The sequence below is a fragment of the Molothrus aeneus genome, chromosome 5, assembly GCF_037042795.1.
Source record: "Molothrus aeneus isolate 106 chromosome 5, BPBGC_Maene_1.0, whole genome shotgun sequence".
Classification (NCBI taxonomy): Eukaryota; Metazoa; Chordata; class Aves; order Passeriformes; family Icteridae; genus Molothrus; species Molothrus aeneus.
Genome location: NC_089650.1, coordinates 33,959,530 through 33,980,776, shown reverse-complemented (window position 1 = coordinate 33,980,776; position 21,247 = coordinate 33,959,530). Strand labels below are relative to the sequence as shown.

The window sequence follows — 21,247 nt, the reverse complement described above, 5'->3', positions numbered from 1 at the left end:
TTATTACTGTGGTGCAAATCAGTTTAATGTGTGCCAGATGAAAAAAAATAAATCTCATTACTACTCTTAAGTAGAATGGAGTTCTGGAGCTTTCTGTGTACCTGCACCTTGATTTTGTAGCAAAGAGAAGGAATATGGCAGTGGCACTTGATCATTTTCTTTGCAGCAGCCTTCATACTGATAGTGCGCAGTAATCAGTGTCGTGTTGTTTTCAACCATAGAATCCTCATGCTCTATTAACTCTGGTGGTAGGAAAATGGCTGTTGGCAATTTTCCATCATGTCAGTGCTCTTAGTATTTACGTTAGAAACAGTATTTATGAAGGCAACAAAAGTATTTCTTGTTTTTTCCTCTCTCTGGATATTTCCGTGTTGAGAATGGGAATGTATTTTCTCTGTTTGTCCGTTGCTTACATCCTGTAGAGGATGCATATACAGTACTACCCCGTTACCTGGAGTAACAGAAACCTGAGCTCATTTCAGCCTGTGTCCCAGTTTGAGCCATACAACTCCCTGTTTGAATTCCCACATAAGGCTGAAACTGAGGAAAAAAGTTTATATTTATAAAGAAACTTTGTGAAAGATGTTTTTTCCTTGTTTAATACTGAGCAGAAATTCATAATTATCTGTCCAGGTATTATTTTAAAAGAAAAACATTGCTCCTGTGCAGATCGATACAACCTGGATGATGCACAATTCATCCTCAATGGGCGATTGCATTCATTTTTCATTTTAACGTTGAATCATTTGACATACTTTGACATAACAAAGCAATGATCTATGGACTGGGGGCATCAAAATTGAAAGAAATTTAATGATATGCAAGTCAAATAAAATCAACAGATTTCTATTTTATTTTCTGAAACTGTAAACTAGCTGTCACCCAGTGTCAAGGCTCTGTTGCTTGAAAACATATCAGTTTTTCATTCTGTGTTTCTGCATATTCTTTCTCCTTTCCCTCCCCAGCTTTCTCTCCCACATTTTTTTCCCTCTTGGATCCTTTAATATTCACATTGCATTAAACATCTGCTATACGTATCAAATACTATGAGAATCCATCCATTCTTTATATCAGTTAATGTTAAGTAATACTTTGTACAGCAATAAGAAGCAATAAAAACCCCAGCAATAAACTGCTGTGTGATAGTGATTTCTCCTCAGGGCCTGCAGCAAGCCATTTGATTTGACCAGAATAACAGCAAACAGTTTTAGACCTTTCCATTAACTCTGTAGGCCAGTGTCTGTGTGGATTGTTAAGTGTCAAGCTTACAGAAGGGTGGTGGTAGTATAATCCTGGAGATAAAAACTGATGGGTGCCAGAATAAGCATTTAGCTGAACAGAAGCATTCATTGAAGCTTTCCTGTGGGGGTGTCATCCAGGTTGTTTGTGGCTTCTGTGTGTTTGAATACTTAATGTGTATTGGGACAAGGAAGAGCAATACTATTAAGTTTAAAGACAGCTAATTCAGGATATTTAGGTCCTAACTGCCAAAAGTGAAATACTGAATTGATTTAGTTTTCAGGAAACATGCACTTAGTATTTTCTGAAAATAGGGTGTTTCAAAGTGTCTCAAGGTAAACATGGGCTTGAGAGAGCTTTTACCAACCCTGAGATGTTTGGTTTTTTTGGTGTGTCATCCCATTGTAACATTCCCCTGCCTGCCTCCTCCCTCCCCCACGTATTTTAAGGGGATGAAAGTATATAATGAAGTGACTTGGTTTTCCAGAACAAACTTCTTTGATATATACTAATCAAACAGTGCAGAAAAAAAAATCAGCAGCTAATTTAGATATTTCTTATAAGTACCATTATCAGTAGTTCTTTATCAGTAGAAAATTTGAATATTTCTTGCAATAACTACTGTTTGACTTCATGTTTTTTAATGAGATCTGTCACTTTTTGTATTTGGCTTGTTCCTTAAAAATCTGTATAAATCATAAAATGGTATTGTGCTACAGAAAAGCATCTTCTACTTAGTAAAACAAATTACTTTGATTAAGGAATCTGAGTGGCAGAAATATACACCCTTCTGGTAAACAGTTATTTTTTTTTCCTATTGGTACAGTAGCATTCATTTAGGAAATTGCACAAGGCGTTTAGAGAGATTTAATAAAGCTATTGATTGCATTATGCAGTACTAGGAAAGGGCAAAAGACATACTTATGGCATGGCTTAAATAAACTGATATTAGTCCATGCTTCCTCTTAACTTGTTCAATTTGCTGTCAAAAACGTGGAAATCCCGAGAGCAAGACACCTGCACCAATATCCTGAAGAAAGTTTTTGAAGAAATGAATGAAAATAACATTGTGAGAGGCACATAGATAAATTCAAATTATTTTTGTAGGGTCATTTTTTGCAATAAAAGTAGGGATTATAAGGAAAAAACATAAGAGTTCATGGAGTGAATAGTTTATCCCTGCATGCCTCCTGGGTTTATTAAGGAAAATGTCTGCGTAAAGACACTTCACAGAAAATTATTGTCTCTCACTTTGTTCTCATTTACAACTTGTGATGTTTCAAGGGTCTCAGATATTTATTTCGGAGACTTGTCCTGTATGCTAACAAAAAATGTGCAGAAATAATTCATACATCTAGTTTTTTTTCTGTTTAATGCTTTTTAACTTCCATCGTGAGTATTAGAAATTTAATACTGTCATATGTTCTGGAGTATCTAGCCCTTGGTTATATTACAACCAGCAGCTAAAACAAATAAGATTGCAGTGCATAATGTTAGTAGATGTGGATGTCTGATGGTGTTTATTCATGCACTCATATGTATAGTAAGGATGTGTGCATGGGTGCAATATCCTTGTCCAGCTTCAAATGGAGGCGGTTAAATGTAGTAGAATCACCATATGAAGAAGATGCTTTGATGTTTGCAAGAGAGTAGGATGGTAAAGGGGGGGGAAAGGCCCCACAGATCCATGGCACTCTGCATGAGAGAGCTGGATCTTTTTGCATTTAATCCTTTTCTGTTCTAACCTTGCTGTCTCTTAAAGTAAGAGTGATGTTCCCAGTTTGTGCTTTGGGGAATATAATGGTTTTTAACAGAACCTAGAAGATACCATGACTGAGTGGCAAAGATTGAAAAACAGTATCATTTGTACAAATTGCACAGATACTAAGTTCATAGATAAAAAAATCCCCATCAAATGTGTATTTTCTTTGTGGCCAACCTAGGTGTGAAATTGCTAATTTCTATTTTGCAGTATGATGATAGCTTGCTGATAATGTCAGAGGATTGTATTTTGATGTAAGCTCACATAGTTATGATGCCTTAATTAAATGTTTGGAAATAAAACAAGCTGTTGAGCTATGTACAATTTTTGTAACTTAATTTCTTTTTAATGAAAGTCATACAGAAATAGATTTAAAATAAGGTATTGAATCTATTAATTTAATCCAAATGCTGTCCTTCTATTCAAATAATTGTACTAGTATAGCATGTTAGTATGAAGCTCCAACATATTTTTGTCTTGTGATTTTATTTTAGATGTGTAATTTTTACTTGTTGGTCATGAATTTAGTCTCTGTGAAGGCCAGGAGGTAGAAACCCTTTATTATTCCAGCACTACATGGGACTCTGCACTGCTATATCAGAAAATCTCAAGTAACAGTTTTATGACGCATGAGGATATTATTCTCTGCAAGCAATAACACACATTTCTATTTCCCCAGCAATATCCACATAATCAAACATTCACAAGTGCTTTACAAAGAATTTAATTAAATAGTGTGCAGAGTGACTGGATGCAGCATGTACACAAGCTGTTAGATATTCAGTAGTTCCCATTTTGCAGTTAGTGCAGAACACTTTCGTGCAGTAATATGTTGAATGATATTTCCATCAAAATGTGCATTATCACTCCTCCCTTTGTACCTTACTCCTTAAGAATGACACTAAAACCTTAACAGATGTCACCTCCAGAATCACAGGATACCTTGCTCAGGGCTCTAATGGTGTGATAAACAGGGAAATACAAATTCTCATGTTGAGACTTGAACATCACACATTGTTCCTCTGAAATCAAGCGTTTATTACTCCCCAGAGAAAGATATAGATTATCGTGTCTTCTACCACAAAACTAGACGTGTTTGGAATTTTATTTAAAGGTAGTAGAAATTTTTGAAGCTATCAAAGACCAACCACTGGAAAATTAACATTGAGACTAGGATATTCGGAATTTAGATGTAGCAATAAGAAGCAAAAAATTTCATGCCTGTGAGTATTTTCAGAGACCATTCTGTCAGTCAGTAGAGATTAAGAAAGTCTCTTTGGCATTAAAGTGTAGTGTATCAGTGTCTGTACTAGGAAATGATAGTGTGCTCATATTCACTCAACATTATTGGTATGCTCATGTCACCTGCAGGGATTACCATTCTGGAAACTGACAGGGTTATCTAATATGTTTTGTTTTCTCTCTTCAAAAAAGCCCTTTCAGCAGCAGCCGGTGCGTGAAAGGGCTTTTCAGGCTTGCAGAGAAATGGGGCTGTGTTGGATGAAAGTGATTTAAAATATCCCTCTGTGGCTGCCTTCCTGCAAGGTTTTGATCTGTCCATCAGATTGGAAGGTTTTGTTGGTGTGTCAGTGCTGTAAAGTATCAGTCCAAACCAGAAAAGCAATAACAATGACACAAACAGTGACAGTCTGTAATTAGCCTATAAATGTGTTTAGTGTGAGACCTCACCCTTGTTTCCCAGTTCCACAAGAGTTATTCCAGTTTATTACTGGATGACACTGACAAAATCTATCCATTTTGGCTGGAAAGAAAAACCAAAAACTACAAATGAACGCAAAGGAGAATAAAGAGATGAAAGGACCAGTGAAAAATAGGGCCTTGGTTTTACTTTTCTGCTTGTTCTGTTCTGTGTTTAGTTTTACTTTTGTGCTTGTTCTGTGTTTAAAGGGAAGTGCTGGAAACTTAATTGGGGTAAATAAGAACAGTATTTATCTTCTGAAGACACCTTTTGGAGGAAAGTTTAATTGGTGTAAGAGAAGTTATTGCTTCCTTTACAGAGTTGAGAATGGGAGAGATCCCTGTTTAATGTTAATGAAAACTTGCCATTAACTTCAGTGATTCCACGTGGTAATGTTCGTGTCTTTTTTTTCCCCCATCCCTATTCCTTCTTTGTATAGCAGACAAGAGCTTTTCATTTGCATGTCATTTATAAAAAATTGCAGTTATTCTAAAAAAAATGTACAGTTCAAGCTTCAACTGAAGAAGAAAAGGAAAACATGTATTTTGAATTTACTCACATGCCTAATTTTGAACACCATGTTTTGGATTTTTCCTTATTTTCTTTAATTAGGCTCATGCTCTAGTGTTTGCTTTTCTATAAAATATTTATTTTTTAGCATTTGAAATATGTCTCTGTAATTTGGATGTTTTCTGCATGTATTTGGAAGTACCTGCTAGACTTGCCCTGAATTCACTAGGAGGCTGGTATTTTTATGCTTCTTAAAGCAGGCCCTTTTTAGGAATGCCAGAATATACCCAAATTCTCATTTCCCAGTATTTCAGTGGCAACTTTCTTTGAAAGTTTTGGAGCAGGATTCCTGCAGTTTGTTTGTTCTCCAAGCCAATACCAGCACATGCATCAGCAAGCCAAAACAGACAAACCTAGGAGAAGTGTCAGTGCTGTAATACAATTTATAGTATTATTTAGAATAATTAGGTCAGAATTTCACTTGTTCATGTTAGGAAGTCACCCAGTGAAGGACCACCTAGACAGACTTGTGATAACTGCCAATGAACTAGCTTTGGAAGCAGAAGTAGTAGAGGCAAATGAGAGAGGAGTGTGGCAGCCAGGCTAATTAATTAAGAAGTCAGGCTAATTAGTTTGACTGGAGGGAGCACCATGCTGATGTCACATTGCAGCTTCCAAAATGCTGTCTGATTTGCACACGGGTTGTACTGGGCTTCAAATAGACAAACAAGTTGTTTCTGGGCTCTTTCAGAAATTTTTTGCCATGAAGCAGAATTGTGTATTGGTTCGTTTATGAACCTATATTGAACCTATGGAAATTTACTGTAATTTTAGATTTCTTTCCAGACTGGTAGTCAATTTAGTTCCTTTTCAATCTTGGCAGTAAGATTTTTATAAGACATGCATTGTAGTATTGAGCTGTTCAGCCTCATGCCACTGGGACAGATTCCTTTGTGCATTTTTTTACTCGATGAAGGACCATCACATCTTGTTCCTAATATTTTCTCACTTAATAAATACAAAACTGAGGTAAAGTTCTTTAAGTTGCATATGGTTCCATTGTTCCATCTGGCAGGGCTGAGAGGTGGCTGTCAGCAGTCTTGCTCCCAGAGGATGCATGCTAGCAACAGTGTACACTGGAAAATGCCTTGTTCAGTAAGAACTGCGGATTCCGAACAGTTTGCCATTTTTCTTGATGTTATGAAAGAATATTTCTTCAGTGCACCCCTACATGTCAGTCATTACATACAGTTTGATGTATAAATGTTCATAAAGGAGTTGCTTTAATGAAAAGATAAAAAATACTTGTAGTAAGAGTCTGTGTTACTGTGCTGATATGGTATAGTAAACATTTGAAGCAGTATCAAACCCAGAAGTAAATCAACAAGGTGTTGTGAATAAGCTGGATTCTGTATAAAAAGCTTCATTAGAAATACTTAGTACTGTATTACATCAATAACATGGTTATCATTTGTGAGCAGATAGTGGCATAAGATAAAAATGAATACTTTATTAATGTTTCCTAAGAAATATTACCAGAGAGCTTTTCTTTTTCTCCATGTATATTATATAAAATGCTTTCAGTGATGATTTATGGTCCTTCTTACAATAGCTCTTCAGCATAGTAGCTCCCACAAGGAGTTAACATACATATTTTCTATTTCTAGATCTGTTGGCTGTGCCTAAGCATCCATATGCTGCTATGGAAAACTGGGGACTGAGTGTTTTCGTGGAGCAAAGGATACTGCTAGATCCAAGCATTTCTTCTATTTTATACCTACTGGATGTCACCATGGTCATTGTACATGAGCTATGTCATCAGGTATTTAAGGTGTTCACATATTTGAGCTTAATGTCAGAAACCATGTGCTTTTCAGAACTGAAAATGAATTTGTATTGTACATATGGATGGTTGTGATTTCTATTGTAGCTGGAATCCATGTAACATGGCGGTCTGTAAGACAAAGCCCTCCAATACAGAAACTGTGAAGACTCAAAATGGGGATAGAAGAGAAAATTGGTAGCAATAAACAGCTTCTCTGTCTTCTGTCTGTGTGTTTGTGTGTCACTGTATTTGTTACTGGTATGTAGAATAAACTTGTTGATAGCAGATTCATGCTAAGCTTCATGTTCATGTCAAAAAATATTTTGGCTGAAATTAATTTAGTAGTAGTCTTTGTCTTCTGTTGTATATACATATATTCATTTTCTTTTTCTTCTCAGTTTTTTTTCCCAGTTTGGTATTGACCCTCTCTGTTCACCAACGGTGAATAAGTGACTCTTTATGTGTACAGAAACTATTGTGTCAATAAGAAAACTTAAAATAATAAACCCATATTACAATTTATTTTACATTTTCCCCATCTTCTTCTCTCAAGCTAAACACATTACAAGTGTTAGTAATATTGAATTGAATGCAAATGTTATTGAAGAAATTTGCTACAGGGGCAGGAAACGCTTTCTTACACTCATAAGAGGCATAATCATAGCCTTCAGGTTAAGATGAATGAAATCCTCCTGTGTAATCACCATGGCTTACATCTGTGAATTTACACAGTATTCTTTAAAGGCAATGCAAATTCTTAACACTTTCTGCAAATAAAAAGTACCATGTAAAAGGAAGTCATTGAAATGGCGTTTTGGGAGATGAACCTGAAAATAATGTTCGGTTCATGTTTGTATTTCACATTAAATTGGTCGATGAATATGAAGTCCTCAACTAAAACAGGAAATTTTTATTGAAAGTTACTGCTGGTTTGATCTTGATACTATCATCTGATTTTGCTATAAGCTCTTCACTGTGCAGTGCAATAGAGTAGTATACAGTTCAGCTAAAAAAATTACAGTCCCTTAGGAACCATGTGTGGAAAACATACATTAGGTCATCAAATCCCAGCTCCTGTGAGTATTGGATTTTTCCACGTGATGTGTTTGTAGTGCCGGGTTCTGTGCTCCTGATTACAGGGTTATATGGCTTCCCTTAAAAGCTTTTGATTAAAACTGATAGTAAGTAACTATTCCCAAGTGTTCACCTTAAGTCTTGGTTTTTCTAAAATAGTTTCATTACTTCCATTTATTCTTTGCACTGCTTTGATAATTTCCTCTGCTTCCAGAGCAATTTGTACTTCAGAAATGGGCAATTATCACATCAGTAACTGGCCAAGTTTGTTTATTTAATTCTTATAGACACTGAATTTAATTCTTATAGACCTTTTTACATTGTTGTGGGAATTTTAGAGGATCAAGAAATGGGCAAAAACTATAGGTGAATATATTTTAAGTTAGAAATATGATCATAAAGTGCATTTAAGTGACCTTAAAATTGCAGATGAGGAGGTTTACTTGATGTCCATGTTGATATTACTTCCAGTGCTGTTTGCTTAATTTAAAGTAATTTCCTCTATTCCTGTTGCTGCTGGTTCTGTTTCAGTACCATGCAGATTAGGTATTTGCTCAGCTACTTCACTGGATAGCTAGACAAGATAGAAAAAATTGAAGTTAAAGGATCATTTTTTCTACTTTTTGGATGCAGAATTGAGTCACACAGAATATGGATTATTCACCTGCAAGTAAAGTTTAAAGGGAGGAAACTAAAAAAATGTAACATGAAAAACACTGTCTAGTACCTCCATCACATTGTCCTTATTTAGCCCTTTTTTCTATCTTTATCTTACTGTACTCAGAAGCCCCTCAAGGAGGTCTAAATGATACTATCTTAGCTGAAAATGTACTGAACCAAGACCAGGTTAGGTCCAGGATCTCTTGCCTCTGCTGTTTAATTTACTCTGTTGTTATTTATTCACTGCATTTTTCATTGTCTTTGGCTGTGCATCATATCACCTGTTAGCCTGTAGTGACGCATGAATATTCTTCCCCTTCACTCATTTTTACACATAGAATAACAAAAATTAACCAAATTCTCTCCGGTGCAAGCAAAACTGGAATCCACATTGCCAGTTTCGGTTTTTATTTATTGGGGTTTTTTTTTTTTAGATTTCAGGAAAGGAGAAAATGAAACTCATCTAAAATATGTGTGGTTTTTTTATTTATTTTTTTTATTTTAATTGTGTCATTGTCCAGTTTCCCTGACTTTAAATCTATGACTTCAAGATTTATGGAACATATCTGAGCATGTAGTAAACTGATCTGGATGAGAGACCCGTTACTTAGAGTAACACAGCAATTTCTTTGCTAATGTTTCCAAGATTCGCGAAACCAGATTAATATGAAAAATCTGGATTGTTGCCTTTAGATTTGACTTTTTAAAAATTGTAATTACCAAACCTGCTCTGTATTAATGCTTGAGCACAGTGCTTAAGACAGATAGAAAATGAGAGACAGCGCTGCAAAAGGAAAAATTCAGTGGTTGCTAAAAGACAAGTAAAAAGTGTGTAAGAAAGGATTTCATGTCCAGTTTCTTCATGGCTGACTTTTCATGTTTGACCAGGTATTTTAGGTACGTGTTTTGGGAGAGATGCATTAAAGTTACTTCAGTAGTGTTGGTTCAATACTTTTGTAGGGTGCTGTTTTTTGATATTTCAGCTTGAGTGTTCTTTCAGAATATTTATTTGTTTAATTAGAAAGAAAATTGGTCATAAGTGTTTTGGCATAAAATCTTGTCCTCCGAGCTCCAAAAGATGAGTTGGGCAAAACACATGTATTTCTACCAGCTTAATTTGATAGCTTGAAATAATTACCATAATTTATTAAAATAATTCTTTTAAGGTAGTAATCAGTTTTATTTGCATATCATAGATCAGTTCTACCTATAGCCTTTGAAGAAAGAGTCATTTGAATTTATGCATCATGATTTTTTGTGATAGTTTTCCCACCTGAGCACAAAACTTGGTGTGACAGATTGAGTTACAGAAGCATGAAAGCAGAAAGAAAATTAAAAACTTCTAAATCAACATTTTTTAAAATAATCTCTAAAAAAAATATAGAAAAGAGTGTCCTTTCAGTGTATCTGTAAGTACTTTCTGCATATCAGGTTGAACATAATACCTGAGGGAGAAGAGAAATTTATGTGATCAATACATTTCAAAATGAAGTGATGGTCTTCACTCCAGGGAGATAGAGCCTATAGTCAAATACACAAATAAATAAATAATTACTTAAACAAATTAAATGCTTTAATTACAGTTTTCCTTTGAGACATGTAACGCCTAGGAAGATAATAGCACCTTTCTGCTGGAAAATTTGGCTTTCTTGCTTACAGCCTCTGGGTACTGCTCTGTCTCTGACATCCATAACTCTCTCTGATACTGTTCAAAAGTAGTTAAGCGAATTTGCTACATTGTCATATTGATATCACATACTGGTTTAATGCCTTTAAAACAATTCTTCCTTTAGGTGGATAATTAAATGAGTAATTTTAATTGTATCCTTAACAAATGAACCCAGAAAACTCACAAAGGAGTAGAAGAAATTCTCTTTCGTAGCACCATAAATTAATGTTATTAATTCAAATTACAGGATGAGGTATTATGGACTTTAAAACCGTTATTTTAAAAAATCTCTCTGATTTTTTAAAAAATCTCTCTGAGTCATAGTTCAAAATGACAGTTGTACCACTGGTTTCATATTGGTTCAGTAGTACTCCTGTAACTCAGGAAATAAACTCTATGCTGTTATGTTTAGTTGTTAGAAATCATTTAAGCGACCTGCTCTGGTATTTAGCAACCTGCTCTGAATTTAGCTTCCATACTTCTTGGTGTATGAAAGTTATATTCATTTTATTTTAAATTCTGCATAAGCTATATGAATATATTTCTAGCATTTCTTTGTCTTTTCAGTTAAATGTTCTTAAGATCAGGATCTATGTTTAGTGGCTTTGTAGAGAGTTAATTTAATGATAGCCTTCAACTACATTATGCATACTGAGTGTGCATTAAGTTTAGCTGCACATAGTGTATGAATATGACTTCTAGCAACCTCATCTTTTCTCTCTAAATTCTTAAGGTGGTCTTCAGAGACATTCATTGCCATGTTTTTCTTCATTGTTTTCATTTGAATTCTGTTTGCTGAACCTTATGTGGCTGTCTGGTAATCTTCCAGCTAGTCTGGTCTTTGCTTGCTAGTCTGTTCTTTGAAGCTCCAGTGTTCACATCACTACAGATCCTTCTGTGCATGTCATTCTCACTCCACAAAGACATGCACAGAAGTGACATCTTTCATTCAGGTCCCAGACAAACCCTTCAAACAGGCCAGCTGTCATGAAATCAAACTGCTTACGGGCCATCTCTGCTTTCACTCTTTCCTCACTCTCATTACAGTTCAGCATCAGTTCCTCTGCTCTGACCTGAGTTTTTCCCTCTAGAATACTTGCTGCTCCCTCTCTGTATTTTTAGAGCTTGCTTACACATGAAAGCTCAAAATTATCTCTGTTGATTGTAACTAATTTTTATAAATATTAAGAGAAAACTGGAAGATAATGTTACTTAAACAAAGTTTTGTTATTTTTTTGGCGGAAGAAATGCTACAGAGAGTATGAAATAGGTTTTCATAATACTGTCAATGTTTTTGTTCTTACCACTGGTGTAACATTATTCAGGTTACATATTACAAGCATTTAAATAATCATTTAAACAGGATCATCCATCAGCAGATGGAATATATGACATCTCGTTTCCTATGAATTCCAGTCCTCATCTTTTTTCAGTGATCATCCTAGCTCTGTGTAAAATCCCTCTGACACCTACATGTCCTGTACTATGAGATTTGTGTCTGTTGAGGTATACTCTGTGAGCAGAGTACATAATGGTTGTGTTCTTGCCTTGCCCTCAGCTCAGGCTCTTATCCTCTTTTCAGCTGATGATCTTTATTTACTTGTGGAGTTTATGGAGTTTAGTTATCCTTGAGATTTCTGTCCGTGATAAATGAGATTGAAGTCAGTGGGGATGTTGAAGAATCATCTGGAGGAAATGGGAAAGGCAGGCAGCTCAAGTAGGGTTCCTTTGAATATACACAGGTAGGCTGTGCCATTTCAGATACCTCTGCTTCTGGTTGCTGTTTGTGAAGGCTGCACATGTCCTTTAAGTCATGTACGAAACTTCCTGGGCCTTTGTGGGTATCTCACATACCCTAGTATCTTTTCTAAATGCCATCAACTTCCTGCTTTTAGGCTTCTGAGTCCTACCCACAGAGAGCTGGCATTGTTGTGTAAAGGTGCTTTCTTTAAGAAACCTGCCAAGGAGAGGAGCATAAGTAGTATGGTAGATGTTAGTGGGCAGAGAGCAGGGAGAAACAACTGCTAAAATTTAGGTCTGGGGTGGAGAATGTGTTCCCATTCTCATATATATGTTTTTTGTTATTCACACTATGCATCATGAAATTTCCATGTAATGGATCAGATTACTTGAGTTAGAAGCCTTTTTCTCTCCAGTGTGTATGTTAGTCTGTGAAACCTAGGTGAGCATCTACCTCAGAGAACTAAACTTGACACTGTGAAAACTGTCCTCAATGCTTCTTTTGCCCTGCTTGTTCTTTTCTAATATTTTACTTCATTAACTTGTTCATCCTGTAATGTTGAATTAAAATTAGCGCAGGAAAAATACAGTTAGTGAATTTCAGTGTGTGGTAAATACTACTATTTTATTAATATAAGTGGTGAATGTGTTTGTCTAGGTGAAATATATGCAAACATGGTTTCCTAAAGGTTGTTTAAGTTGTTCATGTGAACTTTTTGTTTTTCCAGTGGTTTGGTGACCTTGTGACTCCAGTTTGGTGGGAGGATGTGTGGTTGAAAGAAGGTTTTGCTCACTATTTTGAGTTTGTTGGGACAGACTACCTCTACCCAGGGTGGAACATGGTAAGTCAGTTCTATTTTGTTAATGTGGAGACTCCACAGAAAAGTTGCTCTGCTGTTAGACAGGGATTGCTGAAAAATACTAAATGATGCATGTAAGTATCAGATGTCGAATGAAGCAAAATCGCTAGGTGTGAAGTAATTTTACAGCATTACAAAAGTGTAATCTGCAATTTATTGCAAAAGAAATAATGTCGTGTCTATCATAACCCAGCATTAAAATAGCTACTGTCTCTCTGCTTAGAACTATTTTTGATTAAAGCAGTTATGATTTAACATGGACTATTTTTTAAAACATTGAGAACATTGAATTTTATCCACAAGATAAATTGGAAAGAAATGTTTGGCTAAAACATTCTATGACAATGAGCATATTTTTTCTTACAGTATTCTGTTCTCCTCTCCCTAAATATACTCTTTTAATCTTCCTGGTATTGTTTGCATATCTAGAGTAAATGCTAAATTAACATAGGTTGCATAAATTGAGAATTTATGTTTTGGTATGTTTTCTAGCTGTACACAGTGGGACATGCTTTTTCAACCCGTGTGCAAATACAGGAGCTCTCTGAGGAAACTGGGAATTCCATGTTGGGACATTATTTTGGAGTCCTGTTATATCATATTGTACCTAGACAGAATTTATATGAAGTGCTGTAGTCTAGCTATATTATATTTGTAAGAAAAATAAGAGAGATGAGACCTCAGTACAAGGAAATAATATATGAGACCATGTTGAAGGTTCCAATACAGATTTTTATTGTCCTTTGGAGGCGTGCTAATGTTTGCTAACCTTTTGTGCTTATATATATTTGATTATGTGGAAAAATATTTATTATAGGTCATGATTGTCTGACAGAGATTTGTTGGGGCTTGAATGTTTTGCTTAAGCTCTTAAAAACTAACATCTGAATGTTTTTTCCATTTCTATGTGCTTTCTTGAGTATACTTATCCCATTAACTTATGGCACCATAAAATGAAGATGCTATAATTAGGAGTTAAATCTAATTTAAAAAAAATAGTTGTATACAGGTTACTCTTGAGTTAGATATGCTTCTTGTGAAATTTGAATTCTTTGTAGTATTTTAATTTTTTCTTTCAGGTGTCAATTATGATTTATAATTGCATTATGAAAAGGAAAACAAACCTTTATTTGAACTGACAACTTTCTTGCATAGGTAGGCTTGTTGGGTTTCCCTGGGTTTGGCTGTATTAAAACTCATTCTATTCATCTTTATAAAGAACACAACCTGAATTACAATGTAATGATTCTAATTATGAATGCAATGAAATCTGGCAGGCCTTTGTGTTTTTAGCATAGTGAAGTGTCATAGATGACAACATTTATACACTGAATTTTATCTTCAAATCATCAGTCATTTGTTCTTCACATAATCGGTCTAACAAATTCAGAATAACTATGCTTAAGAAGTCATTTGGAATATAGTATATTTGCTTGAAATTTCTGTGGAATGAATATAATGTTCACTGTTATGCAAATAACATGCCCATCATGTGAAATCTTGGCATTTTAGCAGAATACAAGCAAGAAGAGTGGATTGAACAGGGGATGGCAGTTAAATTGGGAAATCAGAAATGTGCTGCATAAATTAGAATTAACTACGTAATATTGCTGTGCCTGAAAAAGTATTAATCTGTCAAGTTTTTCCTTAAATTAAAAAGAAAGAGAGACATATATTGTTCATAAGGCTTTGGATATCTTTGGCCTTTGATATAAAAATGATCATATTGACATATTTAAATGATGACAAAATGAGATGAAGCTCAAAATGGCTTAATCATAGTTCATTCTTTTGCAGACTACTAGAGTAGGAATCAATACTGTTGTGTTTCAGCATGTTGATTACATAGATTGTAGGAAGAGGAAGCAAAACTTACAGTTACTGAAATTTGGCTTGCTGAAAATTTTGTTATTGCTATAAAGTGCATTTGCTGTTTAAACATATTGACTGACATTTGTAAACTTGAAAAAATTAAAGCAATCATGTATAAAAAGAGAAACTGTTCCAAGTAACTTACTGTTTTTTAGAAGAGAAGGATGAAGTACAAGTTGCAAAAACAAGAACTAGAAACCTTATTTTCTGTCATGATGGCCAAATAGTGCAATATTCCAGTATTCGATTTGGTGTTTTGTCAGTAGTAATTCATACCTATGAATTATAAATAAAAAAAATGTATGCTGCATGTTACCACAGCTCTTTGTGTCAGGAAAATAGTGATAAACTAAAATCCTCTTTATTTCTAAAGAATTGGGAAAGTTAGATAGCTAACTTCTTTCCCTCATAGTTTTGAAATGTTAACCTTGAAGGTTTGCTCAAGATGCCCATGGATTAAAATGTCAAAATCAGCTTATTTTTAGCTTACTAAAGACTTTTTGTCACATTCTTTTTTGGATAAATGCAGAAGCAGAAGACTGGTAGTCCATTCCAGAAAAAAGACTTTTGTCTGGAAATGCAGCTTGGGCAATGGATACACCTGAAAAAAAGCTTACAGGAATGTAAGCTTTCACCATTAAGGCTTATAAACCACTAAAGTTTTGATATGACTTGTCTGAAAATGTTTCTCTTTTAGCAGAGCTGAGCATTTTTCAGTGTCCATCTTATCAGGCATTCACAACCTTGGTATGGCTGAACCTGAGACTCTTGAGAAGAGCTGTCTTTTAGGCATGTTCATACCAATACTACTTAAACCAAAAGCACCAAGTTCTGCACAAAAAAGGGATCTATGATTTTTGTCTGAAACCCATGTCTTGGCTTTTCCTTCTTCTCCAGGTTCTTTAGCTTTCTTAAATATTTCTTCCCCCTGACATTTTTCATTTTATCAGTTTTCTTTAATTGTCTCATAGACTATTTTACAATAGGAAAGATGAATGGATAACAGTGCCAACTACCATGGAGCTGCAACACTTTATTGAGCATTCCAACACGTCAGGAATTTCTTGTGTTGTCCAGAAAGCATCTACTGCCATACTTCATCATGCTTGCATAATCTTAATGAGAAAGGAACTCTAGTCTTTATCAAACCCTTGCTATCCTTATGTCCTGGATCCTCTAGCTGAGGTCACTTGGTCTGTTCAACCCAGAGGAGAGCAGACTGAGGGGACCTCATGGCAATCTACCACTTCCTCATGAGGGGAAGAGGAGGGGCAGACACTGATCTGTGATGCCCAGTGACCTGAGGGAATGGCCTGAAGTTATCAGGGGAGGTTGAGGTTAGCTACTAGGAAAAGGTTCTTCATCCAGAGGGTGGCTGGGCACTGGAACAGGCTCCCCAGGGAAGTTATCATAGCACCAAGCCCATCTGAGTTGAAACAGTGTTTGGACAGTGCTCTTGGACACATGGTGTGACTCTTAGTGATGGTCCTCTCCAGAGCCAGGACTTGGACTCAGTGATCCTTGTGGGTCCCTTTCAACTCAGATTATTCTCTGATTAAAATTTTGGGTGAATAAGAGAATGAAGAGGCATTCTGATGGAAGTGTCCCTTATCCATTACAATTATGTAAAATACATCAGAATTTTCCCAAGGAAGGGAATGAAATTTTGCTGGTTTTAAAACAGGAAGGTGAGCTTTCTGTGCTGAGATTCTTAATGATTATCCCAGTGTCTTAATATCCTTTTCCAAAGCTAAGTCGCTTCAGATTAAAGCTAGAATTTCTCATTTCCTTCCTTAAGCTAAAAAGGAAGGTCTTGCATGTTACTTTTTACCTTGTGAAGATGAAGCTATGTTTAATTTTGCAGGAAAGCTCTCTCTGCTATACAGTGATTAGACATTTGCCATGGGAAAGAATTCACTGTTCTTCCCATTTCAGCCTCTTGCCTTGCCTGTCTCCCAAATTAAGAGTTTCTTTTAAATTCTAATTCTGAAATGCTTTAAATTCTTACTGCTAGATCTCATTCTTAAAGGTCTGGGAAGTTTAAACAGTTGTTTCTATGTTGTCAGGATGATTTTAAAAAGAAAGCTGTCTTTGCAAAGTGTTCCTCTGAGATCGGGGAATTTTGCTTGATCATGTGTGCTCAGAATAGTCATCTGCATGGGAATTCCCTGGCTGTTGCTATTTCATGATTTAGAAAAAGGCGAGATTTCTGTATTAGAGGCTTCCCATATGGTTGTCTCTCCATGTCATCAAAAAGCAACCGCAGCTGGATTTGAGTTCTTGAGCTGTAAGATCTTATGACCAATACAAGGTAATCTCACTTCTGTGCAAGGGGCCTTTGCTGGTTTTAGAATCAGAAAAAATTACAGCGGAAAACTCCGTGATGGCAATTTCCACTTCAGAGCTCTGTCTTTTCTCATCTACCATGCTCACCTTCCTCCTTTCAGAGGCCTGTTTGCAGCTGTATATTCTATCTTCCTCTTGGCTTGTTTCTCTCATATCCTGAAGTCCTTTGCATGTGGCTTTGTAAAGGAAGGAATTCAGCTGAGGCTTGCAGATCCAGAAATTTATTGGCTGATCTTTTCCCTCCATATTTTCTGGTAGAAGGAACCATCATGTTTGTCCTTGAATGTCTCTGGTACTGGGGTAGATTTTGAGGACTATGACAGCAGGAATTACTGGCATGTAATTTGACCATACATCCATCAAATGAGCATCAAATACTTTAGCAGTCAGTACCTGGCTTGGTGCTGAGAAAGCATTTCACAGAGCCCAGCTGCCTTCTCCCTTTTCATTATTATTTAAAAGTTTGCTTTGCTGACAGCTTCACTGGCTGAGTCAATGTGTAGCACACCAGCAATAGCTTTGCATCCTATGTCTTCTTGATCCATTAATGCCTTGGGATAGGATTTCCTGCTTTCTTATTTGCTTACTACTTTTATAATTAAGGATGGTCATATCTGTGAGAATTTTTCTTAATAATGAAATTTTAAATTAATTTTTCTTACTAAATTGAAAACTTTTTACCTGTATAGAAGGTAAAAATCTTTCCTCCTTCCTTAAGTGAGCCGTGCTTCCTTTACACTGTCAGGTTCCACAGTCTGGACAATCCTGTTGTTACTACAGACAGCTGAAAGTAATTATGAGGTTGTGTATCAACGTGTCTGTATCATAATAAGTAAGAAATAGATAAATGATCTTAGTTGCCTGTCTTTCTCATTGACTTGGTTGGAATAATGAGTGAATTCAGCCACTAGACACATGCATATCTTTAAAGTGCTTTGTCTCACATGCCTCCTAATGCGTTTGCCTCCATCAGTAAAAATTTCTAAGCCATTGTTTGACTCATAGAAAACCCAGAAAATCATTACAAGTGTTGAAGTAGACTTAAGATATGGACCTTCTTGTTTTATTTCATTATTATTTTGGCATTTCAGACCTGAGCTATAGCCTGCTTGATCCTTCTAACCCAACATAAATATCATGCTGGCTCAGCATTAAGGGAGAGGGACTCAGCCTCTCATTTTTAAAACTACTTTCATCTTTTCTTTTTTTGGTTAAAGGCTCCCCATGCTGGTGTAAAGTAAGCCTTTAATTAATACCACATGGAGTGTTTTTCCTCCAGTAACTGCTCAGTGAAGTCAATCCTTGTATGATTTTTTGTTTTTACTTGACTGTGGGGGAAGCTTTCAGTGTAAAATTAACTAGAATCTCATATATAATTGACTTTGGCAGGAAAAAAAAAGATTGTAAAGGTAAGGTGTATGATTTTCTGATTCCTAATTACTAGCCCTTTTTAAGCATACCAGGTAAGAAATCCTTATAACTATGAAAAGAATTTCTATTTCCATGTTTTCTTCCTAAAGACAGGTTTGCATTTTTTTAATGCTCTGGCAAAGTAGATTAATATAGGGAATTTTTTTAAGTAGTTAACTCTTAACAGTTAGAGATCAGAGATAAGTGAAGATCAACATTTAGATGAAACATTTATTCAAGAGATTAAGTAGGGGTTTGGAGAATGTCAGTCTGTCTCCTAGCTTCGTGTCATTTTCTGCTCATCTTGAGACAGCAGTTTAAATGACATTATGATGGGAGCTTTGGAGTAATGTGAGTTCAAACCTTCTGAGTTCAGGGTTTAGATGAAGCTTTAGTTTCAGAAAAAAATTTCACTCAGCTGTCTGAATTTCACATAATTTTGAATCAGTAGACACTTCATCTTCAGTAAAGATGAGAAACTTTGCAGCAACTTTTGCCTCAAAGCAAGGACTCATTACAGTGTTTTCCTGCTGAAACAAGAATATGCATTTCATCAGAAAGTATGGTTGATATGGGAAATTCAATAGAAAAGTTTAGTTGTATTTTTGAGGGCATTCTTAACTGAAAGACGGATTCTCAAATTTTCAGCAATCCTGAATGTGCTACCACTTTATTTTAAAGTTGTGGCAGTGTGCAGTTGCTTGGAGCACAAACTGGTAAGTAATTTTTGGTGTGTCTGCAAAACATCTTTGCTTCCTTCAGGACTTAACTTGTTGAATCTCATCACTTTCAGATTGAAGCACAGTCTAGGTGTGCAATAACTAAAAAGTATTTTCATGAATGGTAGCTTCTGACAGTAGTTGCTGGAAGTTTACTCAGAATGCCAACTACATCATAAAGCCACTTTTCATTTAAGTATTATTTACTGTTTCTTGAATTGAGGTGATTTTCCTTTACAGATTTCTTCTGTGGTGTTTGAATTAGAGAATAAGCTTCATACTTTGTTGCCTAATATTTTAAGATGCTCTAAAGACAAATGCATGAGGAAAACTCTCTGTTCATCTGTTTGCTTAATGACTATTTCAGTGAAGGCTACTACATATATGGTGGCAAAACATGATCTTGGAGAATGAAATTGGCCTTTTTGTCAGTCAGTGTGAAAATGTCTCAGTAAATTTTGCAAGATCTTTGACAGGAAATGCAGAAAAGAGGGTTATGAAGGTAGATATGGAACTGTGACATGTTTACAGCTGATCAGTGTAGAATGTGTTGCAGGCCTCCTTCAGCAAATTATACACATAATTGAGGCACACATCAGAGATGCAAACTAAAAAAAAAAAAGCAGTTTTTAAATTGCTCAAGGTATTTACAAAAGATTACTATTGGAAAGCAAGAAGGAAACATTGCTGTCATTTGCAAGTACTCAGGAGACTTCCTGTGCTATGACAACTTAGGATTTGTAAGCATGTAGACAGAAAGAACTTGATTTTGGCTCTCAGTGGATCTTATCTGGCCCTAATGTATTTTACCAAACCTTAGATTTCCTCATAGATTATATTCCTCTGGTTTTTTTTAAGCTTCATCCTGTAATACATTTTGTTAGAACTCAACTGCTGGTAGTGTATATGCTGGTGTTCTTTGGTTGCTTTAAAAATTTGCCCCTATTTCTTTTTCCCTAGGGTGCACTTTCCCTGTAAACCCAAATATTTGTGTCTTGCAAATGCTTGTTCATGAGAAATCACTTTTCTTCTTTGTATTCTTGGTGGCTACTAAAGCTCTTATGGAGATGATGTTTTCAGAAAATTTGTCAGGAAGGTCATTTTCAGATTTGCACAGCAATGTTAAGCTTCATTCATGTAGATTTCGCAGTCCATAAAGTGTTCAAATGGCTGTCCCAGAACAAAGGCAATGCCTTTAATATTGAGGCCTTTGATCTCTTTTGCGTACTAATTATCAGTTTGGGCTTTCATTATGGTGCTTCTTTAATTCCTTTTTTTTTCTTTCATTTTTGTTCTTTTCCTTGGTATTTCATAATAATTTTTAGAAATTATTGTTATGTGACTGTCTTTAAGTATTACATTATTGTCATGCTTTTGCTCTTACATTATACCTCAATATGATATTGTAAAATCACCAGCAGCAACCTCTCTCCATTACATCATTATTACCCTGTTATACACAATACATTTTTCTTGAAGGTAAATGCTTCTTGAAGGTACAGGACATTTATACATGAAGAGTGGCCACTATCTCTCTTTATCCCAAGAACAAGGTGAATTTGAGTGTTGGCTAGGGAGGAGATAGCACAGAAAAAGGACAAGTCTTTCAGGAAAATCTTTTGCAAAGCAGAGAAGGTCTTACTGGTGAAGACTGAAAGAAATCATTCCTATGAAGAGACAAATACTTGAGTCTAGTGACCACAGATGTTTGGGAATAATCAGAAAATGTAGATATTTTAAAGACGTGTTCATCTGATAACAGCACTTTAGTCCCTGCACCTGGAAGCATTCTAAAGAATGAGAACCACCAGATATGATTGTCATATGTTTTATTTTCAACAAAGGTCTGGTGTCTCAGACTT

The 21,247-nt window shown here is 35.6% G+C and overlaps 1 protein-coding gene across 1 annotated transcript in view; it reads left to right on the top strand.

Moving 5' to 3' along the window:
* The window catches only part of TRHDE (thyrotropin releasing hormone degrading enzyme), a 209,370-nt gene that overhangs the window by 72,883 nt on the left and 115,240 nt on the right, over nucleotides 1–21,247 (top strand). Inside the window, exons 4-5 of the mRNA XM_066549990.1 lie at nucleotides 6,878–7,032; nucleotides 12,907–13,020. Coding sequence (XP_066406087.1) covers nucleotides 6,878–7,032; nucleotides 12,907–13,020 — 269 coding nt within the window. The remainder of the gene's footprint in view (nucleotides 1–6,877; nucleotides 7,033–12,906; nucleotides 13,021–21,247) is intronic.